Below are 21,349 nucleotides of genomic sequence, written 5' to 3' on the forward strand. Positions count from 1 at the left end.
CACAGGGTAGGGAGGGGCAGAGGGAGAGGGAGAGAATCTTAAGCAGGCTCCACGCTCAGCGCAGAGCATGACACGGGCCTCGATCTCACCACCCTGAAGATCATTATCTGATCTGAAATCAAGAGTTGGATGCTTAACTGACACCCAGGTGCCCTTATTTTCCTAAGATTTTTTTTTTCCTAAGATTTTTAAAGAAAGAAATTATGCAATCAATCTTGTAGCATGAATGATAAACTGCTTGGGAAACCTTACTAAGCCATAAAAATCCGTGTATGTTCTTGTGATTAATCCTTGGACAATGTAGGCCTCTTTTAGTATACTGGACTGGAAGTGAAAATACCTGTATCTACTTCTATAAAAAGTCAGCTTGGGATGATTTTACTATGAGAAAACAGGTGGATTTAGAAAAGTACAATTAACAACCTTTAAAAATGAAAACCAGTTATTCAAATGAAAAACTCAAGTAGACTAAACAGATTAGGCTAATGCTGAACAGTCAGATGAATCTAAAAAATAAGAAAAAGGCTATGGCATATTAAGGTATATTTGGGCCATTCAATCTAGTAATGTACTGTAGAACCAGAATTAGGCTATGAAGTGAGGGAGGCTGTTAGGCTCAAGGACTTAAAAATTAACCTTAAATAGTAGATAATTTTTCCCAACAAAATCTGACACTGTTATAATCCATACATGCTTCCCTCTGTAATTCTCCTTTCTTATTTATTGGAAGAAATAAATACAAGGGCATAATGTTTCAAGTTTAAAAAACCATGGCTGATTCTTTTTGATAAACACTAAAACCCTGTTAAGCTTTCTCCCATTTTAATATATATTCTGTAACTGCAGAGAGGCGTTTTTGGAGATAAACATGTTCCTGGTTGAAAACTTGCTGTGTCTTTGTTACTTTCCTATGAAGCTTGTTTTGTCAAGCTTTAATCAATTTGGCTTATTTATCTGAACTGCAGTTTTATCCCCCTATTTCCAAAATGTAAGAATTCTACATTAGGGTTTGTTCATTCTCCTAAAAAAAGATGAGGATGTGGGCTGTTATTTTTTGAGTGGGACACAAAGAGAAGAAAAGCTGGAGGCAAGACTGCAGTAAGAATGAAGGACAAGGCGAAGGAAGATGAAGAATAATATACTTTCCTTTATATCTAAACTCCAACCATCTACCAACAATGTGTCTCAAGTGGCATTACTTAGAAATTTGTTCAAATTTGTGATTCTATTTAAAAGTAGCATTTCTTAAAATTAATACTCAAGATTTTCTCCCTAATGACTGAATTCTTCAATATTCTCTAATGACTAAATGATGGTTTATATTTATGCTGAAGTTATGAAACAAGATATACATTTGTGGCACTAGTCAATATTATATTATGAAGCAGGGATGAGAACAGATTTCCTGAGAAACTGAAATCCAACTTATAACACATTTGAGTGATCAAAACTTATATTGTAAGGGCAGAGAGAGAACCTCAGGGTGAGAAATTATTATGACAATTATCCCAGGCTAGTGATTTCCTTGGAGTGCCTGGCAGAAGCAAATGCAAACTGCTCTGGCAACCCACTTCCACTACCAGGGAGCTATTACTATGGGATCCATATAGAAAAATCCTCAACGAAGAGAAGCTCTCAACAGAAAAGTATGACCAAAAAAGAAAATGATCTACCATGAGAATCAGTGGCCCAGAAAGAGCCCCCCAAACTTAAACTAAAAGGCAGCTTACAGAATAGGAAAAGATATTTGCAAATGGTATATATGATAAAGGGTTAGTATCCAAAAACTACAAAGAACACTCAACACCCAAAAAACAAAGAATCCATCCAGTTAATGGGCAGAAGACATGAACAGACATTTTTCCAAAGAACACATCCAGATGGCTAACAGACACATGAAAAGATGCTCAACATCACTCATCATCAGGAAAATACAAATCAAACTACAATGAGATACCACCCCCACACCTGTCAGAATGGCTAAAACTAACACAGGAAACAAAAGATGTTAGGGAGGATGCAAAGAAAGGGGAACCCTCTTACACTGTTGGTGGAAATGCAAACTGGTGCAGTCTCTCTGGAAAACAGAATGGAAGTTCCTCAAAAAGGTAGAACTACCCTACAATCCAGCAAATTGCACTAGTAGGTATTTACCCAAAGGATACAAAAATATAGATTTGAAGGGGGTACATGCACCCTGATGTTTACAGCAGCATTATCAACAATAGCCAAACTATGGAAAGAGCCCAAGTGTCCATCGACTATTGAATGGATGAAGAAGCTGTGGTGTACACACACACACACACACACACACACACACACACACACACACACACATGAAATATTACTCGGCCATCAAAAAGAATGAAATCTTGCCTTTTGCAACGATTTGGATGGAGCTAGAGTGGATATGCTAAGCAAAGTAAGTCAGTCAGAGAAAGACAAATACCATATTTCACTTAATGTGGAATTTAGGAAACAGATGAACATAGGAGAGAGAGAAGAGGGTAGTAAAAAAGAGAGAACAAGGGGAGCAAACCATAAGAGACCCTTAACTACAGAGAGCGAACACAAAAAAGTTGATGGAGGGAGGTGGGTGGGGGATGGGCTAAGTGGGTGATGGGCATTAAGGAGGGCACTTGTGATGAGCACTGGGTATTGTATGTAAGTGATGAATCACTACATTCTACTCCTGAAACCAATATTACACTATGTATTAAACTAATAGAATTTAAATAAAAATTTGGAAAGAAAAAAAAGGAAAAGTACCATAAACAACCTCTAGAAATGAAAAATAATCAGTGAAATGAAAAAGTCAAACAGATTAAGCAGCAGATTAGACATAGTCAAAGACACAGTTAGTGACCTGGAAGATAAATCTAAGATCATTACCCAGACACACAGAGATAAAGCTACAGCAAACATGAAAGGGGTTAAAAAATCTCACATAAATCTAAAAAGAAGTTCCAGAAGGAGACAACAGAAAGAATGGAGGAGAGGCAAAATTCAAAGAGATGCTTGCTGAAAATTTTCCAAAACTAAAGAAAAGAAATAACAGAATCCAGAAGATCATGGCATAATTTGATCATCTAACTAGATTATCAGAGCATGGATGAATACATTTTTAAATAAAGTTTGGGGGAATCTACCAACCACAGATTGCTGCTGAAGGAACTACTAATGATGTTTTTGGTAAGAAGGAAATTAATGCAAAAGGAAAGAATAGATGGATAAATCAAAATAAAGTTCTAACTCTAAAACAAAGGAGAAAGACCATGGTAGTGGGTGGGGTGGCATAAATTGCTTAGAAAAAAGTAAAACTAAAACATTAGAAAATAACAAGAAATTGGAAATATGAAGATCAGAGAAGCATTCTAAGGTCTTAAAAGTATTTAGGAAGAATACTCTGAAATGTTGCTAAACCAAATATACATGTTAGGGGCACATGGCTGGCTCAGTCAGTAGAGCATGTGACTCTTGATCTTGGGGTCGTAGAGTTCAAGCCCCCTGTTGGGTGTGGAGCCTACTTAAAAAAAAAACACACACACGTTAAATATTTAGGAATCACTACTAGAGAAAGCTAAATAGAATGCAGTTTCTAAATTAAAAGACCAAACAAACAAAAGGAGAATTAACAAAGATCTGATTAAACTTAGATGGCAGGAAGAAAAAAGAAATAGAAAATAAAAAAATTATGACAAGAATAATTCCAAATATATCAGTTATCACAACTGCAATTTAGTTAAATGTGTTTGTTTAGATACAAGAGATTTGCACATTAGATTTTTAAAATTTAGCTATATGCTGTTCATAAGAAACACATTTAAAACAATTTACTCACACATTCTTTTAATATATTGAAAGCCTACTTGTGAAATCAATGAACAGGCAAAAATCCCTGCCCTTGTGGAGCTTACATTATAGAGGTAGAAGAGATGGGTGTGTGTGTGTGTGTGTGTGTGTGTGTGTGTGTGTGTGTGTGTGCGTGCGCGCAAGAACAAGGCTCTAAACAAGTGGTCAGCAAACTGTGGACCACTGGACAAAAACGGCCCATGCCTGCTCTGTGAAAAGTTTTACTGGAGTACAGCCAAGCTCACTTGTTTACTTACTGTCTGTGACTGTTTTTGTGTTACAACAGCAGAACTGAATAGCAGTGACAGAAATTGCATGGCTTGCAAAATCGTACATAGTTTATTTACTATTTGGCCCTTTATCAGATCATGTGGAGACTTGATCATATTAGGAAGTTTGAGTAAAAGGGGACCCATCATAGCACAGAAAGGTCAGGAGTAAAGGACTAAAGTAAAGTAAATATTTTGCGCTTCGGGTACCACTCTAAGAGACACAAAGTAAGAGTAGTCAATTGCTGGGGATATTCAAAGTCTGTGGTACACTGAAGGCACTATCAAAACCTGAACCCAGCTCCGCTCCTGACTAAACTGACTCAGCCCCTTAATAACCCGCAGAAAAGAGACGTGTTCTTGTTTCTGGGTGTAAGTACTACTTATCCTAGCCTTTTCTGTTTTGTTTTGTTTTTTACACACAGTAATTGGCATTCAACAAGAAATTATGAGACACACAGAAAAGCAAGAGAAAAATCCAACTTATCACCAAGAGATAAGGCAATCAATAGAACCATACTAAAAGATGACCCAGATGCTAGAACCACCTGACAGGGAATTTAAAAATAACTGTGATTAATACGTTAAAGGATCTAGTTAAAAAGGTGGACAACAGGCAGGAAAAAAGAGATAATCTGAGAAATGGAAATTATAAAAAAAAGTCAAATGCTAGAAAGTAAATATGGCATCAGAGATAAAGAATTCCTTCAACAGACTTACCAGCACACTGGACACAGAAGACTCAGTGAACCTGAAAGACAGAAATTACCCAAACCACAAAGAAAAAAGTGAAAAAAAGAACAAAGCATCCAAGAGATGCAGGAAATATCAAACAGTCTAATATACATGTATTCAGTGAAAAACAAGTCAGAAGAAATATCTGAAGAGATAATGGGCAAATATCTGATAAAATTAAGGAAAGACAATAAATCGCAGATCAAAGAAGCCTAGAGATCTCCAAGTAGTATGAAAACAAAACAAACTAGGCATATCATAGTCAAACTACTAAAAACCAAAGATACAGAGAAAATCTTGACGGCCACTAGACAAGTGTTTTTTTTTTTTTCTTTTTTTTTTTTAAGATTTATTTATTTTAGAAAGAGAGAGAGCGCGCATGTATGCGATTTGGGAGGGGCAGAGGAAGAGGGAGAGAGAGAATCCTCAAGCAGACTCCCTGCTGAGCGCAGAGCCTGACAGGGAGTTTGATCCCAGGACCCAGAGATCACCACCTATGCTGAAATCAAAAGCCAGCCGCCCAAACGAGTGACTAGGTGCCCCCACTAGACAAGTCTTGAAAGTGACATACCAGCTGAATATAAAATTGAAATAAAGCAAGTGTAGTAATACTCATTTCAGAGAAAAAAGTTGACTTTAGGGCAAAATATGTTATGAGATAAAAAGGCTTCTTTACTTAATGATAAAAGGGTGGCGGGGGGGAAGCTAGCACCCAACTTAGTTTCAAAAACCATAGAAGAACATTCAAATTTATTTTCCATTGAAGGCATCTCAGAACGTACATTCCAGGACAGGGGCTGAACACTCTCCCAGTCACAGAGAGCTCCATCAGTAATCCCCAATATGATATTTTTAATGTTTCTATCAAAATAGGGAAGTAAACCAGAGTTGAGAGCTACACAGAAGACCAGTATTAGGAGTACCCTTTAACAGTTACAGGCAGAAATCCGATTCAAAAGACTTAAGAGAAATGAAGGAGCCAGAGCCGCTGAGGGTTGTGGCGATATTTTGAAGTTAAAGAGTAAATTCTTCAGAATGTTTCTGAAATAAGAAAAATACTACATCCCTGGGAATTTACAAAGAGAGGAGTTTTTACAATGGCTAAAGATATGGCCTGCCTTTGGGAAAAATGGCAAGATATATCCTATGATTAGACTGAAGCCCTAAAGTAAAATATTGTGAATCCATGGTCTCAGAATTTATGAGAGATTTCTTTCCAGTGAAAACAAAATCTGAGAGCAGAGTTATAATGACTATATTACTTAGAAATGACAAATGTAGTTTAAAGACTATTCAGGATTTCTTAAGTTTGTCTGTTAATCATAAAATAAAAAGTGCTCTGAAGATAGTAGGAAAGAGATAATGACCCTCTATTTCTTAGCAATTCTTTCTTCTAAGTTGCCTGGATTTTTATGTGTCTAGTTCACTTTCATTTGTGGCTTGAGATTTTTAGATAGAAATCTGAGAAAGATGAATGACAAAGAAAAGAGGGGTGTCAAGGTGAATCACTATGAAAATTCAGTTAAAGCCAATGAACTCTTTTTCTCTAGTTGTGGTCTCCCAGTTTTAACCTTTACCATATAAACCATTATACAGTACGTATCCATTAAGAACCATTATTAGACTCAAAATGAAGAAACATAATTACAGTGTTTTTATAAAGACACTTTTGCTCTGAATCAGGCTCCACCTAATGAGTTAGCTTTCAGTCCTTCATTCTTACATATAAACCAACAGCCATGGATCACTATACATTTCAGGAACACCTGACATGTAAAAGATCTATATAAAGACTAAAACCAGATTAAGCACAGATAATTCAGGAGATAGACAAAAACTTAAATCCTAATTAGCATCATTAAGAGATCTGAGATATTCATACACCCATAAAACAATCTGCTCTGAGAAAGGAATTAGAGAACTAGCTCTTAGAAATTAAAAACATCATTGCTGAAATGAAAATTTCATACACGGGTTGGAACAAAAATTAAGGAAGTATACTCAATTACAGAATAAGAAAGATAAGGAGGTAGAATATTTGAGGATATAATGATGGGAAATAGGCTGGTCTAGGATGTCAAATAGCTGAATAAGAGAAGTTCTAGAAAGAGACAATGGAGAAACTGGGAATCAGGAGGGGATTTCCAGAGCTGAAGGGAGACACTAGCCTTTAAACTGAAGGAGTTCACTGAATGTGGAACAAGGATAATTTAAAGAAAAACCTAAACCTAGATAATAATTGTGTCTATATATAGAAGATACATATATATTTTATATTTGTTATAAAATATGTATTTATTATTTATATATCTGTTATATATATAATATGTAGATGTTAAAAAATATATATTTCATAATATACAGATGTTATAAAATATATATAAATGTATGTATATATGTATACCTTTGATAAAATAATATCATCATACAAGAGTAGTTAAACTATAATAAGGCATCAGTAAAGACCGTGCTTTAGTTTTATTTGTGATATTTGCCTTGTAACAGTATTTCATTCAGCCAAAAACACATTAATTAAGTTTTTACTATTCTGGAATCCAAGATTTTCTGGATTAGATGTGGATCCCAGTGCAGGGCTTGAACTTACAACCCCGAGATGAAGACCTGGGCTGAAGAGTCAGATGCTTAACCAACTGAGCCACCCAGGCACTCCCAAGATAATTGTAATAGTAAAGGAGCTTAAGTTAATTTCTATACTACCTGTTCAAAGGGCAGTAATTAATACCATGAGTAAAATGTGAAGGAAGGAAACAAAGTTGAATTATTTCAAGAGCTTATATTTTATTATTTTGTATTCATAAATCAGTATCCGACTAAAGGAGAAACTTTGTTAGATGCGTTCATTTCATTTCACACTTGGAAAAATTCAGCATTTTAGATTTTTCATTAAGTACATCTCTCAACTAAACCTCAAGCTCCTTGAGAGTAAACACTGAATGCAATTTTGTACCACGGGGTATCTAGTATTAAACCCTGACAATTGTAGGCACTTGATAAATATCTGTTAAATGCCAAATAATGACAACAATTTGACTTTTAGTGAATGACAGAGTAAAATACTAATTTTTGGTCCAAGAAATAGAAATATTGATAAAACAGAAATGTGAAATTTATTTTAGAGTCTCCTTGTTTAGTTTTAGTATTTATCACTTAGCATAACTGAATACATTTTGAAATATGGCAAGACTTTTAGGTTGCTCACAATGCAGAAAGGTGGCTTTTTTTAATATGCTAGTTCTACCAAGGAAATAAAATAACTGATGTATTTAACATCTTGATCACACACTGACTTTGTTTTCTAAACCTACCTATCCACTTTACCTTTGAAATACACAAAAAGGAAGGACGAATAATGGAGAAAAAAAATTCAGTACCTTTTAAATCCTCTTTCAGTCAAAATTACATTTTAATAGATAAAGGTAATTTAAGCATGCAACTCCCTCTTGTGGTTGTTAAAAATAAGTATTAGTTAATTCAAATACTAGGGCCCTTAAACCACTCCTCTAGGCATTTTTTTTAAGCCACAGTTTTAGAAAGCTTAGTCTTTACCCAGCTTTTGTCAACTTCCAGTGAACGATGGAAACAATTTCTTACTCAACTTTATTTGTAATTAGAAAAACACACTTCAAGTTTCAGATGGTATTAGCTTTACTAATTTTAGGTATTTTATAGTGTAAATAACATCTAATTCCTCCAAAAGTTAAAAAAAAAAAAAGGGAGGATGCAGTGTGCATATTAAAAATACCTCTGCCACTGGAAAATGTAACAGTTATTTATGGATACAAAGATCTTGGGCTTATTATAAAGAGAGAGAGAGAGAGAAATTTGCCATTGGAAACATAATAGGTATTTATTTCTAATGTCTTTTATACTTTTGTCTGTCATGACAATTTTATATGCCTAAGTCAGGTACATGCTTAAGTCACTGTACCTAACAAGGTACAATGTCAGCTTCTAAAATAAATCAAGACTTTTCTAGACTGTAACTGCTGACAGCAGGGGTATTTGTTTTATAAGCCAATGTGTAATTATTGTCACTTATTTAGTGATGGAGTCACAAAGGACTCAGAGATGGCGATTACTCATTAAAATAAACATCCTGATGTTTTCATCTATTTTGTCATTTTTAAGAAGAGTTTGAAATCAGATCTTTCAACAGTGCTGCAACTGGACCTGTAATCTGGGCAACAGAAATAACAAGACCATGAGGAATGATGCTTAACTCCTGTAATTATTTTTAAGAAACTTAAAGTATTTATACTTCATATTAATAAGAGATGAGTATGAGGCTTCTGCTAGATAAACACCTTGTTGGCCTAATTTGTATATAAGTAAGATCCTAAATGCAATCTTATAGCATTAAGATATAGATACTGTCTAAAATTTTTGTGTTAGAGAAAAAGAAAACCAGGCCCTAGAGATACCAAAAGAGCCTCCAAGAAATACAACTGGATGAACCATTAAAGGAACTGGGGACATTTATAGCTTAGAAAGGCTTATCCTTTTAAAGGGGGATATGGTTAATTATTTTCAAGTTTTTGAAGGGTTGCCAGAGGAAAGAGAAATGAAGGCCAGTTCAATATAGTTTCAAAGAATATCGCTATAATTTAAGAGAAGATATGTGCAAGATTTCTGGTCTTTTGAAATCTTGGAATGTTGTGAAGGGCTAGTTTCTAAATAAGACATAAAACCCAGAAACCAGAAAGAAAAAAAAGATTGATAAGTTTGAATATATAAAAGTAAAAAAGAAATTATAAAACAAAAAAATTTATCAAGTTAAAAGTAATAAAAAAAACCAGATATCCCACAACAGGCAAGTTCACAAAATACAAACAGCTTAAAAATTAATACATGAAAAGATGCTCTACCTCACTCATATTTAAAGATGCACATTTTTAAAATCCAAAACAGTACATTTTTGCCTACCAGACTGACAAAGATGTATTCTTTTTTTCAGTCACCTACATAGTGATGGGTAGGGGAGGGAAGAAGTCAAAGAACATTCTTATAAATGTTGCCTAAAGTGTTCCCTATTTACAAATATGAGAGTATAAACTGCTAGCAAAGAGTCTCAAAATTGGCAACATGTTCCGTGGTAGTCATCAGTGTCCTTCACCAAATATTTCTGGCTCTCTGCCTTCCAGGTATGTATGGTAGAATTATGCCTCCCCATTCTCTAGCAATCAGATGTGGTTAGGTGTGGTTCTGTAACTTGCTTTACTAAAGAGTAACATGTCAGGGTAGAAGCTTAAGGCGTCAGTACTGATTTGCTGTATTTCTTTTGTCTTGCCTGAACAATCATGGAGGCATGGAATGGAGCTTCCCTCAACCTGGGTCCTTAAGTGAGGATGATAAAGAACAGAGCCCACCAGCTATCTATAGTGGCAAGTGAGCTAGAGATAAACCTTGGTTGTTAAAGACAGTTTGTTACTGAAGCATAACCAAGCCTAAATGATATATCTATCAAAATTAAAAATACACATATCCTTTGACACAGCAGTTCCACTCCTGGTAATCTCTTCTGCGAACATACTTGGACATGGGCATAAATATGAATGTATAGGATTTTTACTGCAGCAGTTTGTAAAAACAAGAACTTAAGGTCTATCTATCAAGAAAGGCCTAGTTATGGATTATGGTACAAAATACCATGCAGCCATTTTTTAAGAAAAGAGATCTACCTGCACCTGCTAACATGGAATACTCTCAAAGAGAGACAAAAAAATGATAAAGACAAAAAGCTAAATGCTATATTTCATTTAAAAAGAGGTGTAAATATATATATATATGCTTGTATATAAATATATGCATATATTTATATACTTATATACAAATACATATATATATACATACTTGATATACAGTTTCAGTTTTTAGAAGAATACAAAATGCAATATTTGTGAATAGCTCTTGGTTATCTCTGGTGAGGGGAACTTTTCACTATACACCCACCCTTTTGTTCTGACTGCATTTTTTTTTTTAAATCAAGTATATGTAGGGGGCACCTGGGTGGCTCAGATGGTTAGGCATCTGCCTTCGGCTCGGGTCATGATCCCAGGGTCCTGGGATCGAGCCCCATGTCTGGCTCCTGGCTCAGCGGGGAGCCTGCTTCTCCCTCTGCCTCTCTCCCTGCTCGTGCTCATGCTCTCTCTCTCTGTGTCTCGAAAGAATAAATAAAATTAAAAAAAAAATTAAAAAAAATCAAGTATATGTAGAAAAATATTTTAGTGCAATTCCTACCAGAATCCCAGCTGACTTCTCTGTAGAAATTGACAAGTTAATTCTAAAATTTATAATTATTATAAATTTATACGTTCTTGAAAAACAATGTAGAATTTATATGTCTCAATTTCAAAACCTACTACAAAGTAACAATAATCAAGACAGTGTGGCATAAAGGTAGACATACAGATCAATGAAAAATAATTAAGAGTCCAGAAATAAACCCATGTGCTTATGGTCAACTGATTTTCTATGAGGGTGCCAAGACCATTCAATGAGGAAATAAAAGTCTTTTCAACAGATGATGCTGGGATATCTGGGTAAGCCGCATGTGAAAGAATGAAGTTAGGCCCTTACCTCATACTCTTATATAGAAATTAACTCAAAACACATCAAAGACCAAAATACGAGCACTAAAATTACAGAACTCTTAGGAGAAAATATAGGAGTAATTCTCATGACCTCTGATTTGGCAACTGATTCTTAGATATGACACCAAAAACATGAGCAATGAAAGGAGAAACAGCAACATAAGTAAGTTGGACTACAGCTAAATTAAAAACTTTTGTGCCTCAAAGAGCACTATCAAGAAAATGGAAAGACATGGGGTGCCTGGGTGGCTCAGTAGGTTAAGTGTCTGCCTTTGGCTCAGGTCATGATCCCAGAGTCCTGGGATCGAGCCCCGCATCGGGCTCCCTGCTCAGCGAGGAGTCTGCTTCTCCCTCTCCCTGCCGCTCCGCCTACTTGTGCTCTCTATCTCTCTGTCAAGTAAATAAATAAAATCTTAAAAAAAAAAAAGAAAGAAAGAAAATGGAAAGACAGGGGTGCCTGGCTGGCTCAGTTGGTAGAGCATGCAACTCTTGATTGCAGGGGTCGTAAGTTCAAGCCCCACACTGGGCGTAGAGCTTACTTAAAAAAAGAAAAGAAAAGAAGAAAATTCACAAAATGGGAAAAATAATTACATATCATATAAGAGACTTACACTTAGAATATACAAAGAATTCATATAACTCAATAATAAAAAGACAAATTACCCAATTTAAAAGGGGCACAGGGTATAGACATTTCTCCAAAGAAAATACATAAATGGCCAATAAACACATGTAGTTATCCTCAATGTCATTAGCCATCAGAGAAATGCAAATCAAAACCACAATGAGATACCACTTTATAGTTATTAGGATGGCAAGATTCAAAATCAAACAATGGCAAATATTGTTGATGTAGAGAAATCAATCCTCATATACAGCTGGTGGAATTTGCCAAAAGGTGCAGTCACTTTTGAAAACAGTCTGGCAGTTCCTCAATGATTAAACATAGAATTACCATGTGAATCAGGAATTCCACTCCCAGAGAGCATATGTTCAAGAGAAATAAAAACAAATGTCCACAAAAAAGTGTACATGAATGTTTACAGTAGTATTCATAATAGCCAAAAGATGCAAACAACCAAATGTCCATCAAATGAGGAACAAACAAAAACAGAGTATTTACCTATATAATAGCACATTATTCGGCTATAAAAAGGAATGAAGTACTAACACATGCTACAACATGGATGAACTTCTAAAACATTATGCTAGGTGAAAAAAGCCAGTCACAGAAAACTATTATGTAATTCCATTTATATGAAGTGTCTAGAAGATGTAAATCTAGAAGTAGATGAGTGGTTGCTTAGGGCTAAGGCTGGGGGTACTGGGACAGGCAGGTGGTGGCTAAAGGGTGTGGAGTTTCTGAGGTGACAAAAATGTTTAATATTGTGTTTATGGTGGCACGTGACTATACCAAAAATCATTGATTTGTATACTGTAAATAAGTGAACTTCATGGGATTAACTCTATTTTAATAAAGCTATTAAAATAATGACTAAACTTTTTAATTGACTGAGCCACCGAGGTGCCCCATGACTAAACTTTTTAAAAGAGAATGAAATAGATTTGTACATGCTGAAATGCAATGATCTTAAGATGTTAAGCAAAAACTGTATATCTCTCTTTACAATGTTCATTATATATACCAAAGGGTATGCAGAGATTATACAACCCTGCACATGCGTATTTACATATACCCATATATGGATAGTATATCCGCATTATAGAAGGGGTGTGTGCATGTGATTATGACAACAAGGCAGATAAAGATGGGTAATGGAGGTTACCTCTGAGAGTTAAAAGTGGTGGGAGGGTTGGTGGGAAGATATAGGCAGGGGCTGAAAGGAGACACATTTTTATTCTATCTTCCTTTTTGGGGGGGTTGAAATTTCTTTTATCATATGCTTATGTTGCATAATACTTTTTAATGAGATCAGTTTAATATAGGAAATAACCTGCTAGGAGGCAGAGTGTGGAGTGTGCTTCTTCATATGCAAGCATGCACAGAATGGATTTACACTTACTAGGGACCTTGTAGGACCAAGTGTTGGATGGGCAAATGGCCTGGATAACCTTTGTAGAATTTGAGATCACTTTTAAAGTCTCTTCCAACCCTGAGATTTATTTCAAATTAAAAAAGGTAGTTAGTCTTGAGATTGGGAAGAACCTATGAAAATTCTGTACAGGTTTGATGTCAATTAAGCTTACTTTTGATTTAATTACTTAACATAATCTCAAGGTCAACATAGTAAGTCAACATTCTAAAAAAAGGCATTTCCAATCAGCAGATGCATAAAATAAAGGCAAAATGCAAATTTAAAAATTTGAACTAATTGAAGTTATATCTCCTCTTGAAAAGAATATTTAGCCCTCTCAATTTTTGTCATGATTAAGCATTTTTATTAAATCTTGTTCGACAGAAAGGTGTTGTGATTCGGAGAGAAGCATTGGTTAAAAAAAAAAAAAAAGACAAGTAATGAGAAACACAAAGTCCGAGAAGCTAATTTTCATGTCGTAAGTTTTCCTATTTATTTTTCTATTTTAGGTTCAAAGTCAAGGCTACTGCTTAACAATATGATAGGACCATAAATATAACTGGAAAAAAAGTACTGAGGTATCATTAAAAATGTTTCTGACCTTATGTATGTAACTTTTAACACTGCACAGATGGATTTCTGTAGAAATAACAGAGAAGAAATCATTTTTGGCAGCAGTGGTAGTTTGTAAGAGCTTCTGGCATAGAAAGCAGGCCCTTTCCCTCCCCTGCCATGAAAACTGGTTTGAATGAGTGAAGCATTTGTTCTCCATATCCATAGAAATTGCCAGTGTTACTAAAAGCATACTTCTATGAACAGAAAACACCAGAGAGTCTCAGAATACAGTGAATGATCAGGTATTTACTGGTACTTTCAGAAGTTAGGTAGAGTCAGGTAGTACGACTCAAGGTGGGGGGAAATGTAGCTATTTGGCCACACAGTAACCTTTCTACTGCTGAGCAATTTTCGCTTCAATATTTGTTCTTCTTAGGTAAAGTTAGAGTCTTCCTCATATCCATAGACTATGAAATGGAATTTCTCTCTAACCTGAATTTGTCTTTTCTATTGGGAACTCATTGGTGTCTCTGATTCCTGTGGTAGTTTAAAGACTCAAATGTAATTTATTTCCTTTCACAGTGGTGGTGGGAGACGTGGTGACGAAATGAGCAGGAGAGTGGTAGAAGTTTCATTAATTTACCTCTTTTTCCTCTGCTCGTTCTATAGCAGAGGGCATATCCAACAATGTATCTTTTATAAACATAAATACTCATTTTTGAAATGTTTTATTGTAGATTTTAAATGTTAGATGAAATATAAATGAAAAATAATGCATTTTGTTTACCAAATTTATTTATGTATGTTCCCTCCTCAGTTTGAGAAAAAAATTTTCCTATGACTCTACACCTGGCTCAGCTTCTTTTCCTACTCGGAAACAGTATGTTCCAGGAGCTTTAGAAAGATCAATTTCATTGCAGGAGGCAGAGAGTTTTCTTTTCTCTTTATTACCCACACCAGACAAATCAGAGTTGAGAAAAGATGCTTGCTTAAAGATCAGCATTATTTGGGTTGCCACATGAAGTAGTATGTAGTATGTAGTGAGTGCTATATAAACTGTAGAGCATTACACACATGTAAGGTAACATCATAAAAGATGCATTTTCAGAAAAGAACAATCCTTTGATCTTAATAGAACCAAGTCAAAGAAACACTCAATCAAGACTTTGTCACTGGATATGCATAAATCTGGGTCAACAACAGCAGTTCCATATGAAACAGAAGGAAACAAGATGAAAGGCTGCAGAACAGTACCTCCCCCAATACAGAGTGCATGCAGAGAGATAATACAAGGATGCACAGCCACACGAAAGTTACGAAATTCCACAGGTATGTAGATATGTTTTAAAGACAGTGAGTGTAGTTGTTTAAACTGTCTGAAGGCTGTTAGTGAAGAGAAGTAATTTGAGTGGTAGATTCTGAGGAACCCTGCTATTTGCTATGTGGGTAGGCTTTGAGTTCTCAAACCAGAGCCTTTACTCATCAGCATTTTTTTTTCCCCACTTTTAGGTGCCTTTGGAAGGTGCTCCCCATACCACTCCAGGGTATTACTTTATTTTTCAAGTTGTTTTCCTAACTATATCTGTATGTTGTGATTTCTTTCCCTACAGCTGCCTGTTCTTGTTTTACTCTTTATTGAGTGATCTTTTAGCTTCACACTTCTTAAACTGGGGAACATGTGGCCCCCACAATGATGTACCAGGGGTTATGTGAAGCTACAAGACAAACTTAAAGCATCCTTCCAGAGGGCTTATTTTGCAAATGTAGAAAGATGTTACAGTGCTGTGGTTAAGAGTGTGGGCTCCATTGGCAACTTCCTAGGTTAGAATCTTTGACTCTGCTATTTGTCCTTTGGCAAGGTTCTTACTTACCCAGTCTCTTCATAAGTATTTTATTTTATTTATTTATTTATTTTTAGAGAGGGGGGAGAGAGAGAGAGTGGGAGAGAGCACAGGGGGAGGGGCAGAGGGAGAAGAGAATCCGAAGTGGGCTCCATGCTCAGTGTGGAGCCCAGTGTGGGGCTCCATCTCATAACCCCGAGATCATGACCTGAGCTGAAATCAAGAGTTGGATGCTTACCTGACTGAGCCACCCAGGTAGCCCCTGTTCCTAAATATTTTAATCTGAAAATAGGAATACTAGTGTCTACATTATAGTTGGTTGTGAGAAATAAATGGGCATTCAGAAAATTGCCTAGCACATAGTAAGCTTTCAGCAGGTATTAGTTATTATATGTCTTAGTATTAGATTATTCATTTCCCCCCTCTCTAAGCAAATATAAGCAAAAATGGAGATAGGAAATGCTGGGTGGAGATTAAGACAGAAAGACTAGAGATAATCTCATGCAAAAGGCGAAGGTGACATTTGAGTAAAAATCTGAAGGGAGTTAATTGTGGATTCTGGGAGAAGAGAATTTCGGACAGAGAAAACAGCAGGTACGAAGATCCTAAGGCATGCCTTCCATGTTTAAGAAATAGCAAGAAGGCCAATAGGAGCGGTAAGCAGATGGAAAAGAGCTGAGGGATGGGCAGTGGGTCATGCAAGGCTTCACAGCTTTTACTCTGAACGAAACAACCATCATATGCAGAGGAATTATATAATCTGACTTGTTTTTTAACAGTGTCTCTCTGGCTGCTGATTTGAAAGAAGACCATAAGGAAGCAAGAGTGAAAGCAGGTAGGCTACTGCAATAATCCACTTGAGAAATGACGGTAGCTCAGACCAGAGTGGTGACCACAGGTGGTAAGAAGAGAGAGAACTCTTAATACACCTTGAAGGTTAGAATTGACAGATTTTACTGTCAAATTAGATGTGAAATATGAAAGAAAGGAGGAGTCAAGGGTGTTTCTGAAGTATCTGGCCTAAGCACTAAAAAAATTAAGTTGTCATTAACTGAGATGGGAGGACTGATCACAGGAAGAGTAAGCTGGGGGAATGTCAGAAGGTATTTCAGATACAGAAAATTCGAGATGCCTAGTAAACATTCAAATGGAGATGTTAAATGACTAGTTAAATAAACTGGCTTGAAATTTGGGGAATAAGTCTAGGTTAGAGTTACAAATTTGGGAACCATTAGCACATAATATTTATTTATTTATGTTATTTTTAAAAGATTTTATTTATCTAGAGAGAGAGAGCGTGCGTGTGCGTGGGGAGGGGCAGAGGGAGAGGGAGAGAGAGAATCTCTAGGCAGACTGCGCTGAGCATGGAGCCTGACCTGGGGTTTGATCCCATGATCCTAAGATCATGACCTGAGCAGAAATCAAGAGTGGGACACTTAACTGAGCCACCCATGCACTCTGGCATTAGCATCTAATATTTAGACTCATGAGGCTGAATGAGATCACCTAGGGAATGGTACAGACAGAAAAAAGGCCCAAGGATTAAGCTCTGAGGCTTTGATCTTATTTCTTTGAGAAATGGAAAGATAAAGAGGCAAGAGATGAGGGAGGGAGAACCAGCTAAGAATAAAAAGAGGGGGAAATTCTAGAGTAATACCTTAGAAGTCAAATGAACAAAATGTTTCACAGTGAAGAGGGTGCTTGACTGGTAAATGCTGCTGATACATACATCAAGGAAGATGAAGGCCGAAAGGAGACTGTGGGTTTCGTAACAATGCTGTCACTCATGACCTTGACAAGAGCAGTTCTGGGTGACTATAGTGCATAAAATCCTGACTAGATTAGATTCAAAAGAGAATGAGAGAAACTGGAGATAGCAAGTTTAAGCAACACTTTATATTCACACTCCAGTTAAAGGTGATTACGTCTATTTCAACTGAAAATTCCCTTTATCAAATTATCTTCATACTACAATTTACTCTCCATTTAAGAAACAGCAACTACCTAAATATAGGAAATCTGCTATTTAATGGAAGGAGAGAAGGAGAAGAGGATTGTGGGAGAATAGGAATTAAATATCAGTGAAATAAATAATGGTATATTAAAATTCATGTACTGCCTGAAACTAAACAAAAATGGGTCCAGTTTTAGCACAATTTCTAGTGCAATCGGAATCACCCATGGACCTTTAAAACACACATGCACACCTAGACTTCGCCATTCAGATTCTAACTGAACAAGTTTGGGATGAGCCCTGGGCATCCTTATTTGAAAGCTCCATAGGTGTTTATGAAACCTGAACGCATCACAGCCCAGCTTGAGTTGAGAATCACAAGAATATAGTAGTTTAAAACATAACAATGAGGTTCCTCTGAGAAACTCAGCAGTAAAATCACTATTTTTAGAAATTTTTAAAAGGACAAGAGTACTAGTGGTTGTACGGGGCTGCATGTTGCATGGGGGAGATGATCTATTATTTTCCAACCTGCAATGCCTGGGACAGCTGACTGCTGACACAAAGATGACTACGATACGCTGTTGCTCTAAAGGGCTCCCAGCCGATCTAAAAGCCCGCATCAGTATTCAAGAAAACAAACTCTTAACCGCCACGTTTGTATCTGAAGGAGTTTAATGGTTTCCTACTGAAGATTAAGTAACTTAAGGGACCAAATAAAACATGTATGACAGAAATTATCTCTACTTGAATTAATACAGATATAATTTAGTATTATGCTGATATCAACTAGCCTATTTCAGAAAAGGATAATCAAATGAGATAGACTAATGTTTTTATCCACAATTCCAAATAAAGATAAAGGCTGCATTAACGGATGTTTAAGGTAGGCTGAAAGAAACAAACATTGAGAACAGAACTCAAAATCTCTCTTCGAGGTAAATTATTCTAGGACTTGTAGGAAGTTAGATTTTGATATAAAATAAGACTTACAATGTTATATTAGAAAAATGAAAATACTTGAAGAATAGAGAAATCGCCTGGTCAAAGAAGGCAGATTTGCCAACTATACAAGGCCACTAATATCTTACTAAGATGTGTTTTTATGAATTTTTATTCACAAAAATTTTAAAGAGCAAGTCAACATCACCACAGAGAAGAGAATTAACTGAAAAGAAAGGGTTAAAACATTAAGAAAGTAAGCATACCAGGGTGGATTATGCTGAAGATGTAATAACCCTATCCTTCAAACTTTAAGTTATATGATAGTAAAAATGAAATTCACAATTTGTATGAATACTCTTGAGGTTTTAAAAGTAGTATGATTTGACACTTTAAAAGATGAAGTAATAATACTGATAGCCATTTCTACAAGTAAAATCAAATGTACACCAATAAGCCCAGCATGGAAAGTGACCCCACCTTCAGGATTATTACCTTGAGTGTAGGCAGCATCATCAGATCCCATACTCAACTTCCGTGCTTCACTTATTCTATCCACATGTGCTAAAGTAGGGTCCGTGAGGTGCTGAATATTCTCTGTTTCTACATAATGATCAGGATGGTTTAGAAGATTTGTAAGTTCAAAGGTAGGGGACACCACCCCTGGTGAAACTGCAGGGGGTTTATTAGGAGAAACTGTAATTTTGAAAGTATATTTTGTATTGGGTTGAGTGACCACGACTCGAGGAGAAGTTGCAGAGTTATTGCCTATTGCTCGACTTTTGGGAGGGTGGTGATGAATAAAGGCAGGACCCATGCTCACTTGCCCAGACATATTCCTGGAGGCAGCAGATGCTCCAGAGTTTGTGGATATGAAGAGGGTGGGCTGATTCCGCATGATCTGTTCATCTCCTGGGGCGGCATTAGCTGAAATATAGACCTTGGGTTGACTACGGGACATCACCTCATCAGTATTTGGGGGACTGGCAGCTATGTAAACAGTGGGCTGATTTCTATTTAAGGTCTGGCTGTTGACTGAAGAGGAACTGCTGGAGGTTCGAGGTCCAGAAGAACGCAATTTTGAAGAGCTGTTTCTTTGTGGGGGTTCAAGTTTGATTTCAATCTGGTTTTTTCGAGGTCCTGTTGAAATATTCTGAATGTTATATTGGCTATGGGCAGAAGACTGTGAGCTACCAGATGAATGAATTGTTGGTGGCTGTGGAGTAGTAGGTGAACTGATGGGCATGTAGACATGAGAGGTCTGGTGGCCTTGCTGGTTTGGCTGCTGGGCTGAGGTATGTGGCATAGGATTAGATGCAGGATAAGTAGTCCAGGGACCAGGTTGTGAAGGTTGATAGACTTGTTGAGGGTTCATAGGATTAAACTGAGATACCCAGCCAGAATGCTGTTGCGTCTGTCGAGCTGTACCACTAGGAGTTGTAATGTAAGGCCTAATATAGATAGAATTTCCCTGTGGACTGTTAAGTACAGGTGGAGGTACACCATGTATGTGCAAAGATGTAGGAGTATTACGACCAGTCTGGATATTTGGGGCTAAAGTTACCATAATGGGATTAAATCTGGGAGTTTGTTGAGAAAGGTTAGATGTTCCTTTGCTGCCTAACTGAAATCCAAGATGTGGTGCTGAATTTGAAGCACCAGATGTACTAGACATTCCAAAAACATTAAAGCCTTGAGGAACTTGAGCTGGTGCTGTCTGTGGCTCCTGCTGAAAGAGTTCATTATTGGACTGACCACCTTGAAGTTGTCCATCACTAATGCTGTGCGTCAGAGTCCTGCTTCCATTCATTCTATTTCCTTCTCTTCCATGGTGGTAAACATTCTGTGACTGCAAGTCCAAGTTGAGAGAAGTCATGTGATTTCGGAGGCCAGAAATTCCAGAGTCATCCGAGAAATTCAAGTCTCCTTCACCATAAAGATACCTTGTACTCTCTTGAGAGAGAACAGCACAGCAAGCATCCAGGTTATTATTATTCTATAAAACAAAATAAAAATAGCTTGATGTTAACAACCTTCTGGTTGTTACACTCTCATCACTACTAAAATAATACGTGATTAACAAGTGATTAGTTAATACAATTCTAACACACATATTTGAACCTTTTTATTGAGAAGAACTATTTTTTTGTGCAAATGCTTGAATTATAAATCCTCACTACTAACACAGTGGAAAAGCTCTCTAACTAGCAATAGCTGACAGCAAACCAAGTCACTGTTCTGTTTAAGGAGCCATTTTACAGTAAAATGGATTCATGCAAATACAGTAAAAATTATAACCTAATTAAAAACATGATTTGAATGCTGAACAAAACATAACCATTCAAGTATTATATTCATTAGGCATATAATACTATATAATTAAATGTTTTGCACATTCAAGTGCTATATGAATTGTTTTAAATTAATGACCTTTTAAAAAATGATATGTAGGGAGTGCCTGGGTGACCCAGTCAGTTAAGTGTCCAACTCTTGATTTCAGCTCAGGTCATAATCTCAGGATTGTGAGATCAGGCCCTGTGTCGGGCTCCACACT

The 21,349-nt window shown here is 36.4% G+C and overlaps 1 protein-coding gene across 4 annotated transcripts in view; it reads right to left on the minus strand.

Annotated features, from left to right (window-relative positions):
• The window catches only part of TAB2 (TGF-beta activated kinase 1 (MAP3K7) binding protein 2), a 90,507-nt gene that overhangs the window by 14,877 nt on the left and 54,281 nt on the right, over positions 1-21,349 (minus strand). For all 4 annotated transcript variants that reach the window (XM_028103211.2, XM_088023844.1, XM_088023845.1 and 1 more), the window contains one exon: positions 19,291-20,791. In XM_028103211.2, the coding sequence (XP_027959012.1) occupies positions 19,291-20,791 (1,501 nt within the window). The remainder of the gene's footprint in view (positions 1-19,290; positions 20,792-21,349) is intronic.

This window comes from Eumetopias jubatus, unplaced genomic scaffold (assembly GCF_037043125.1).
Source record: "Eumetopias jubatus isolate StellerSeaLion01/CBP00866 unplaced genomic scaffold, mEumJub1_p1.0 scaffold_6, whole genome shotgun sequence".
NCBI lineage: Eukaryota > Metazoa > Chordata > Mammalia > Carnivora > Otariidae > Eumetopias > Eumetopias jubatus.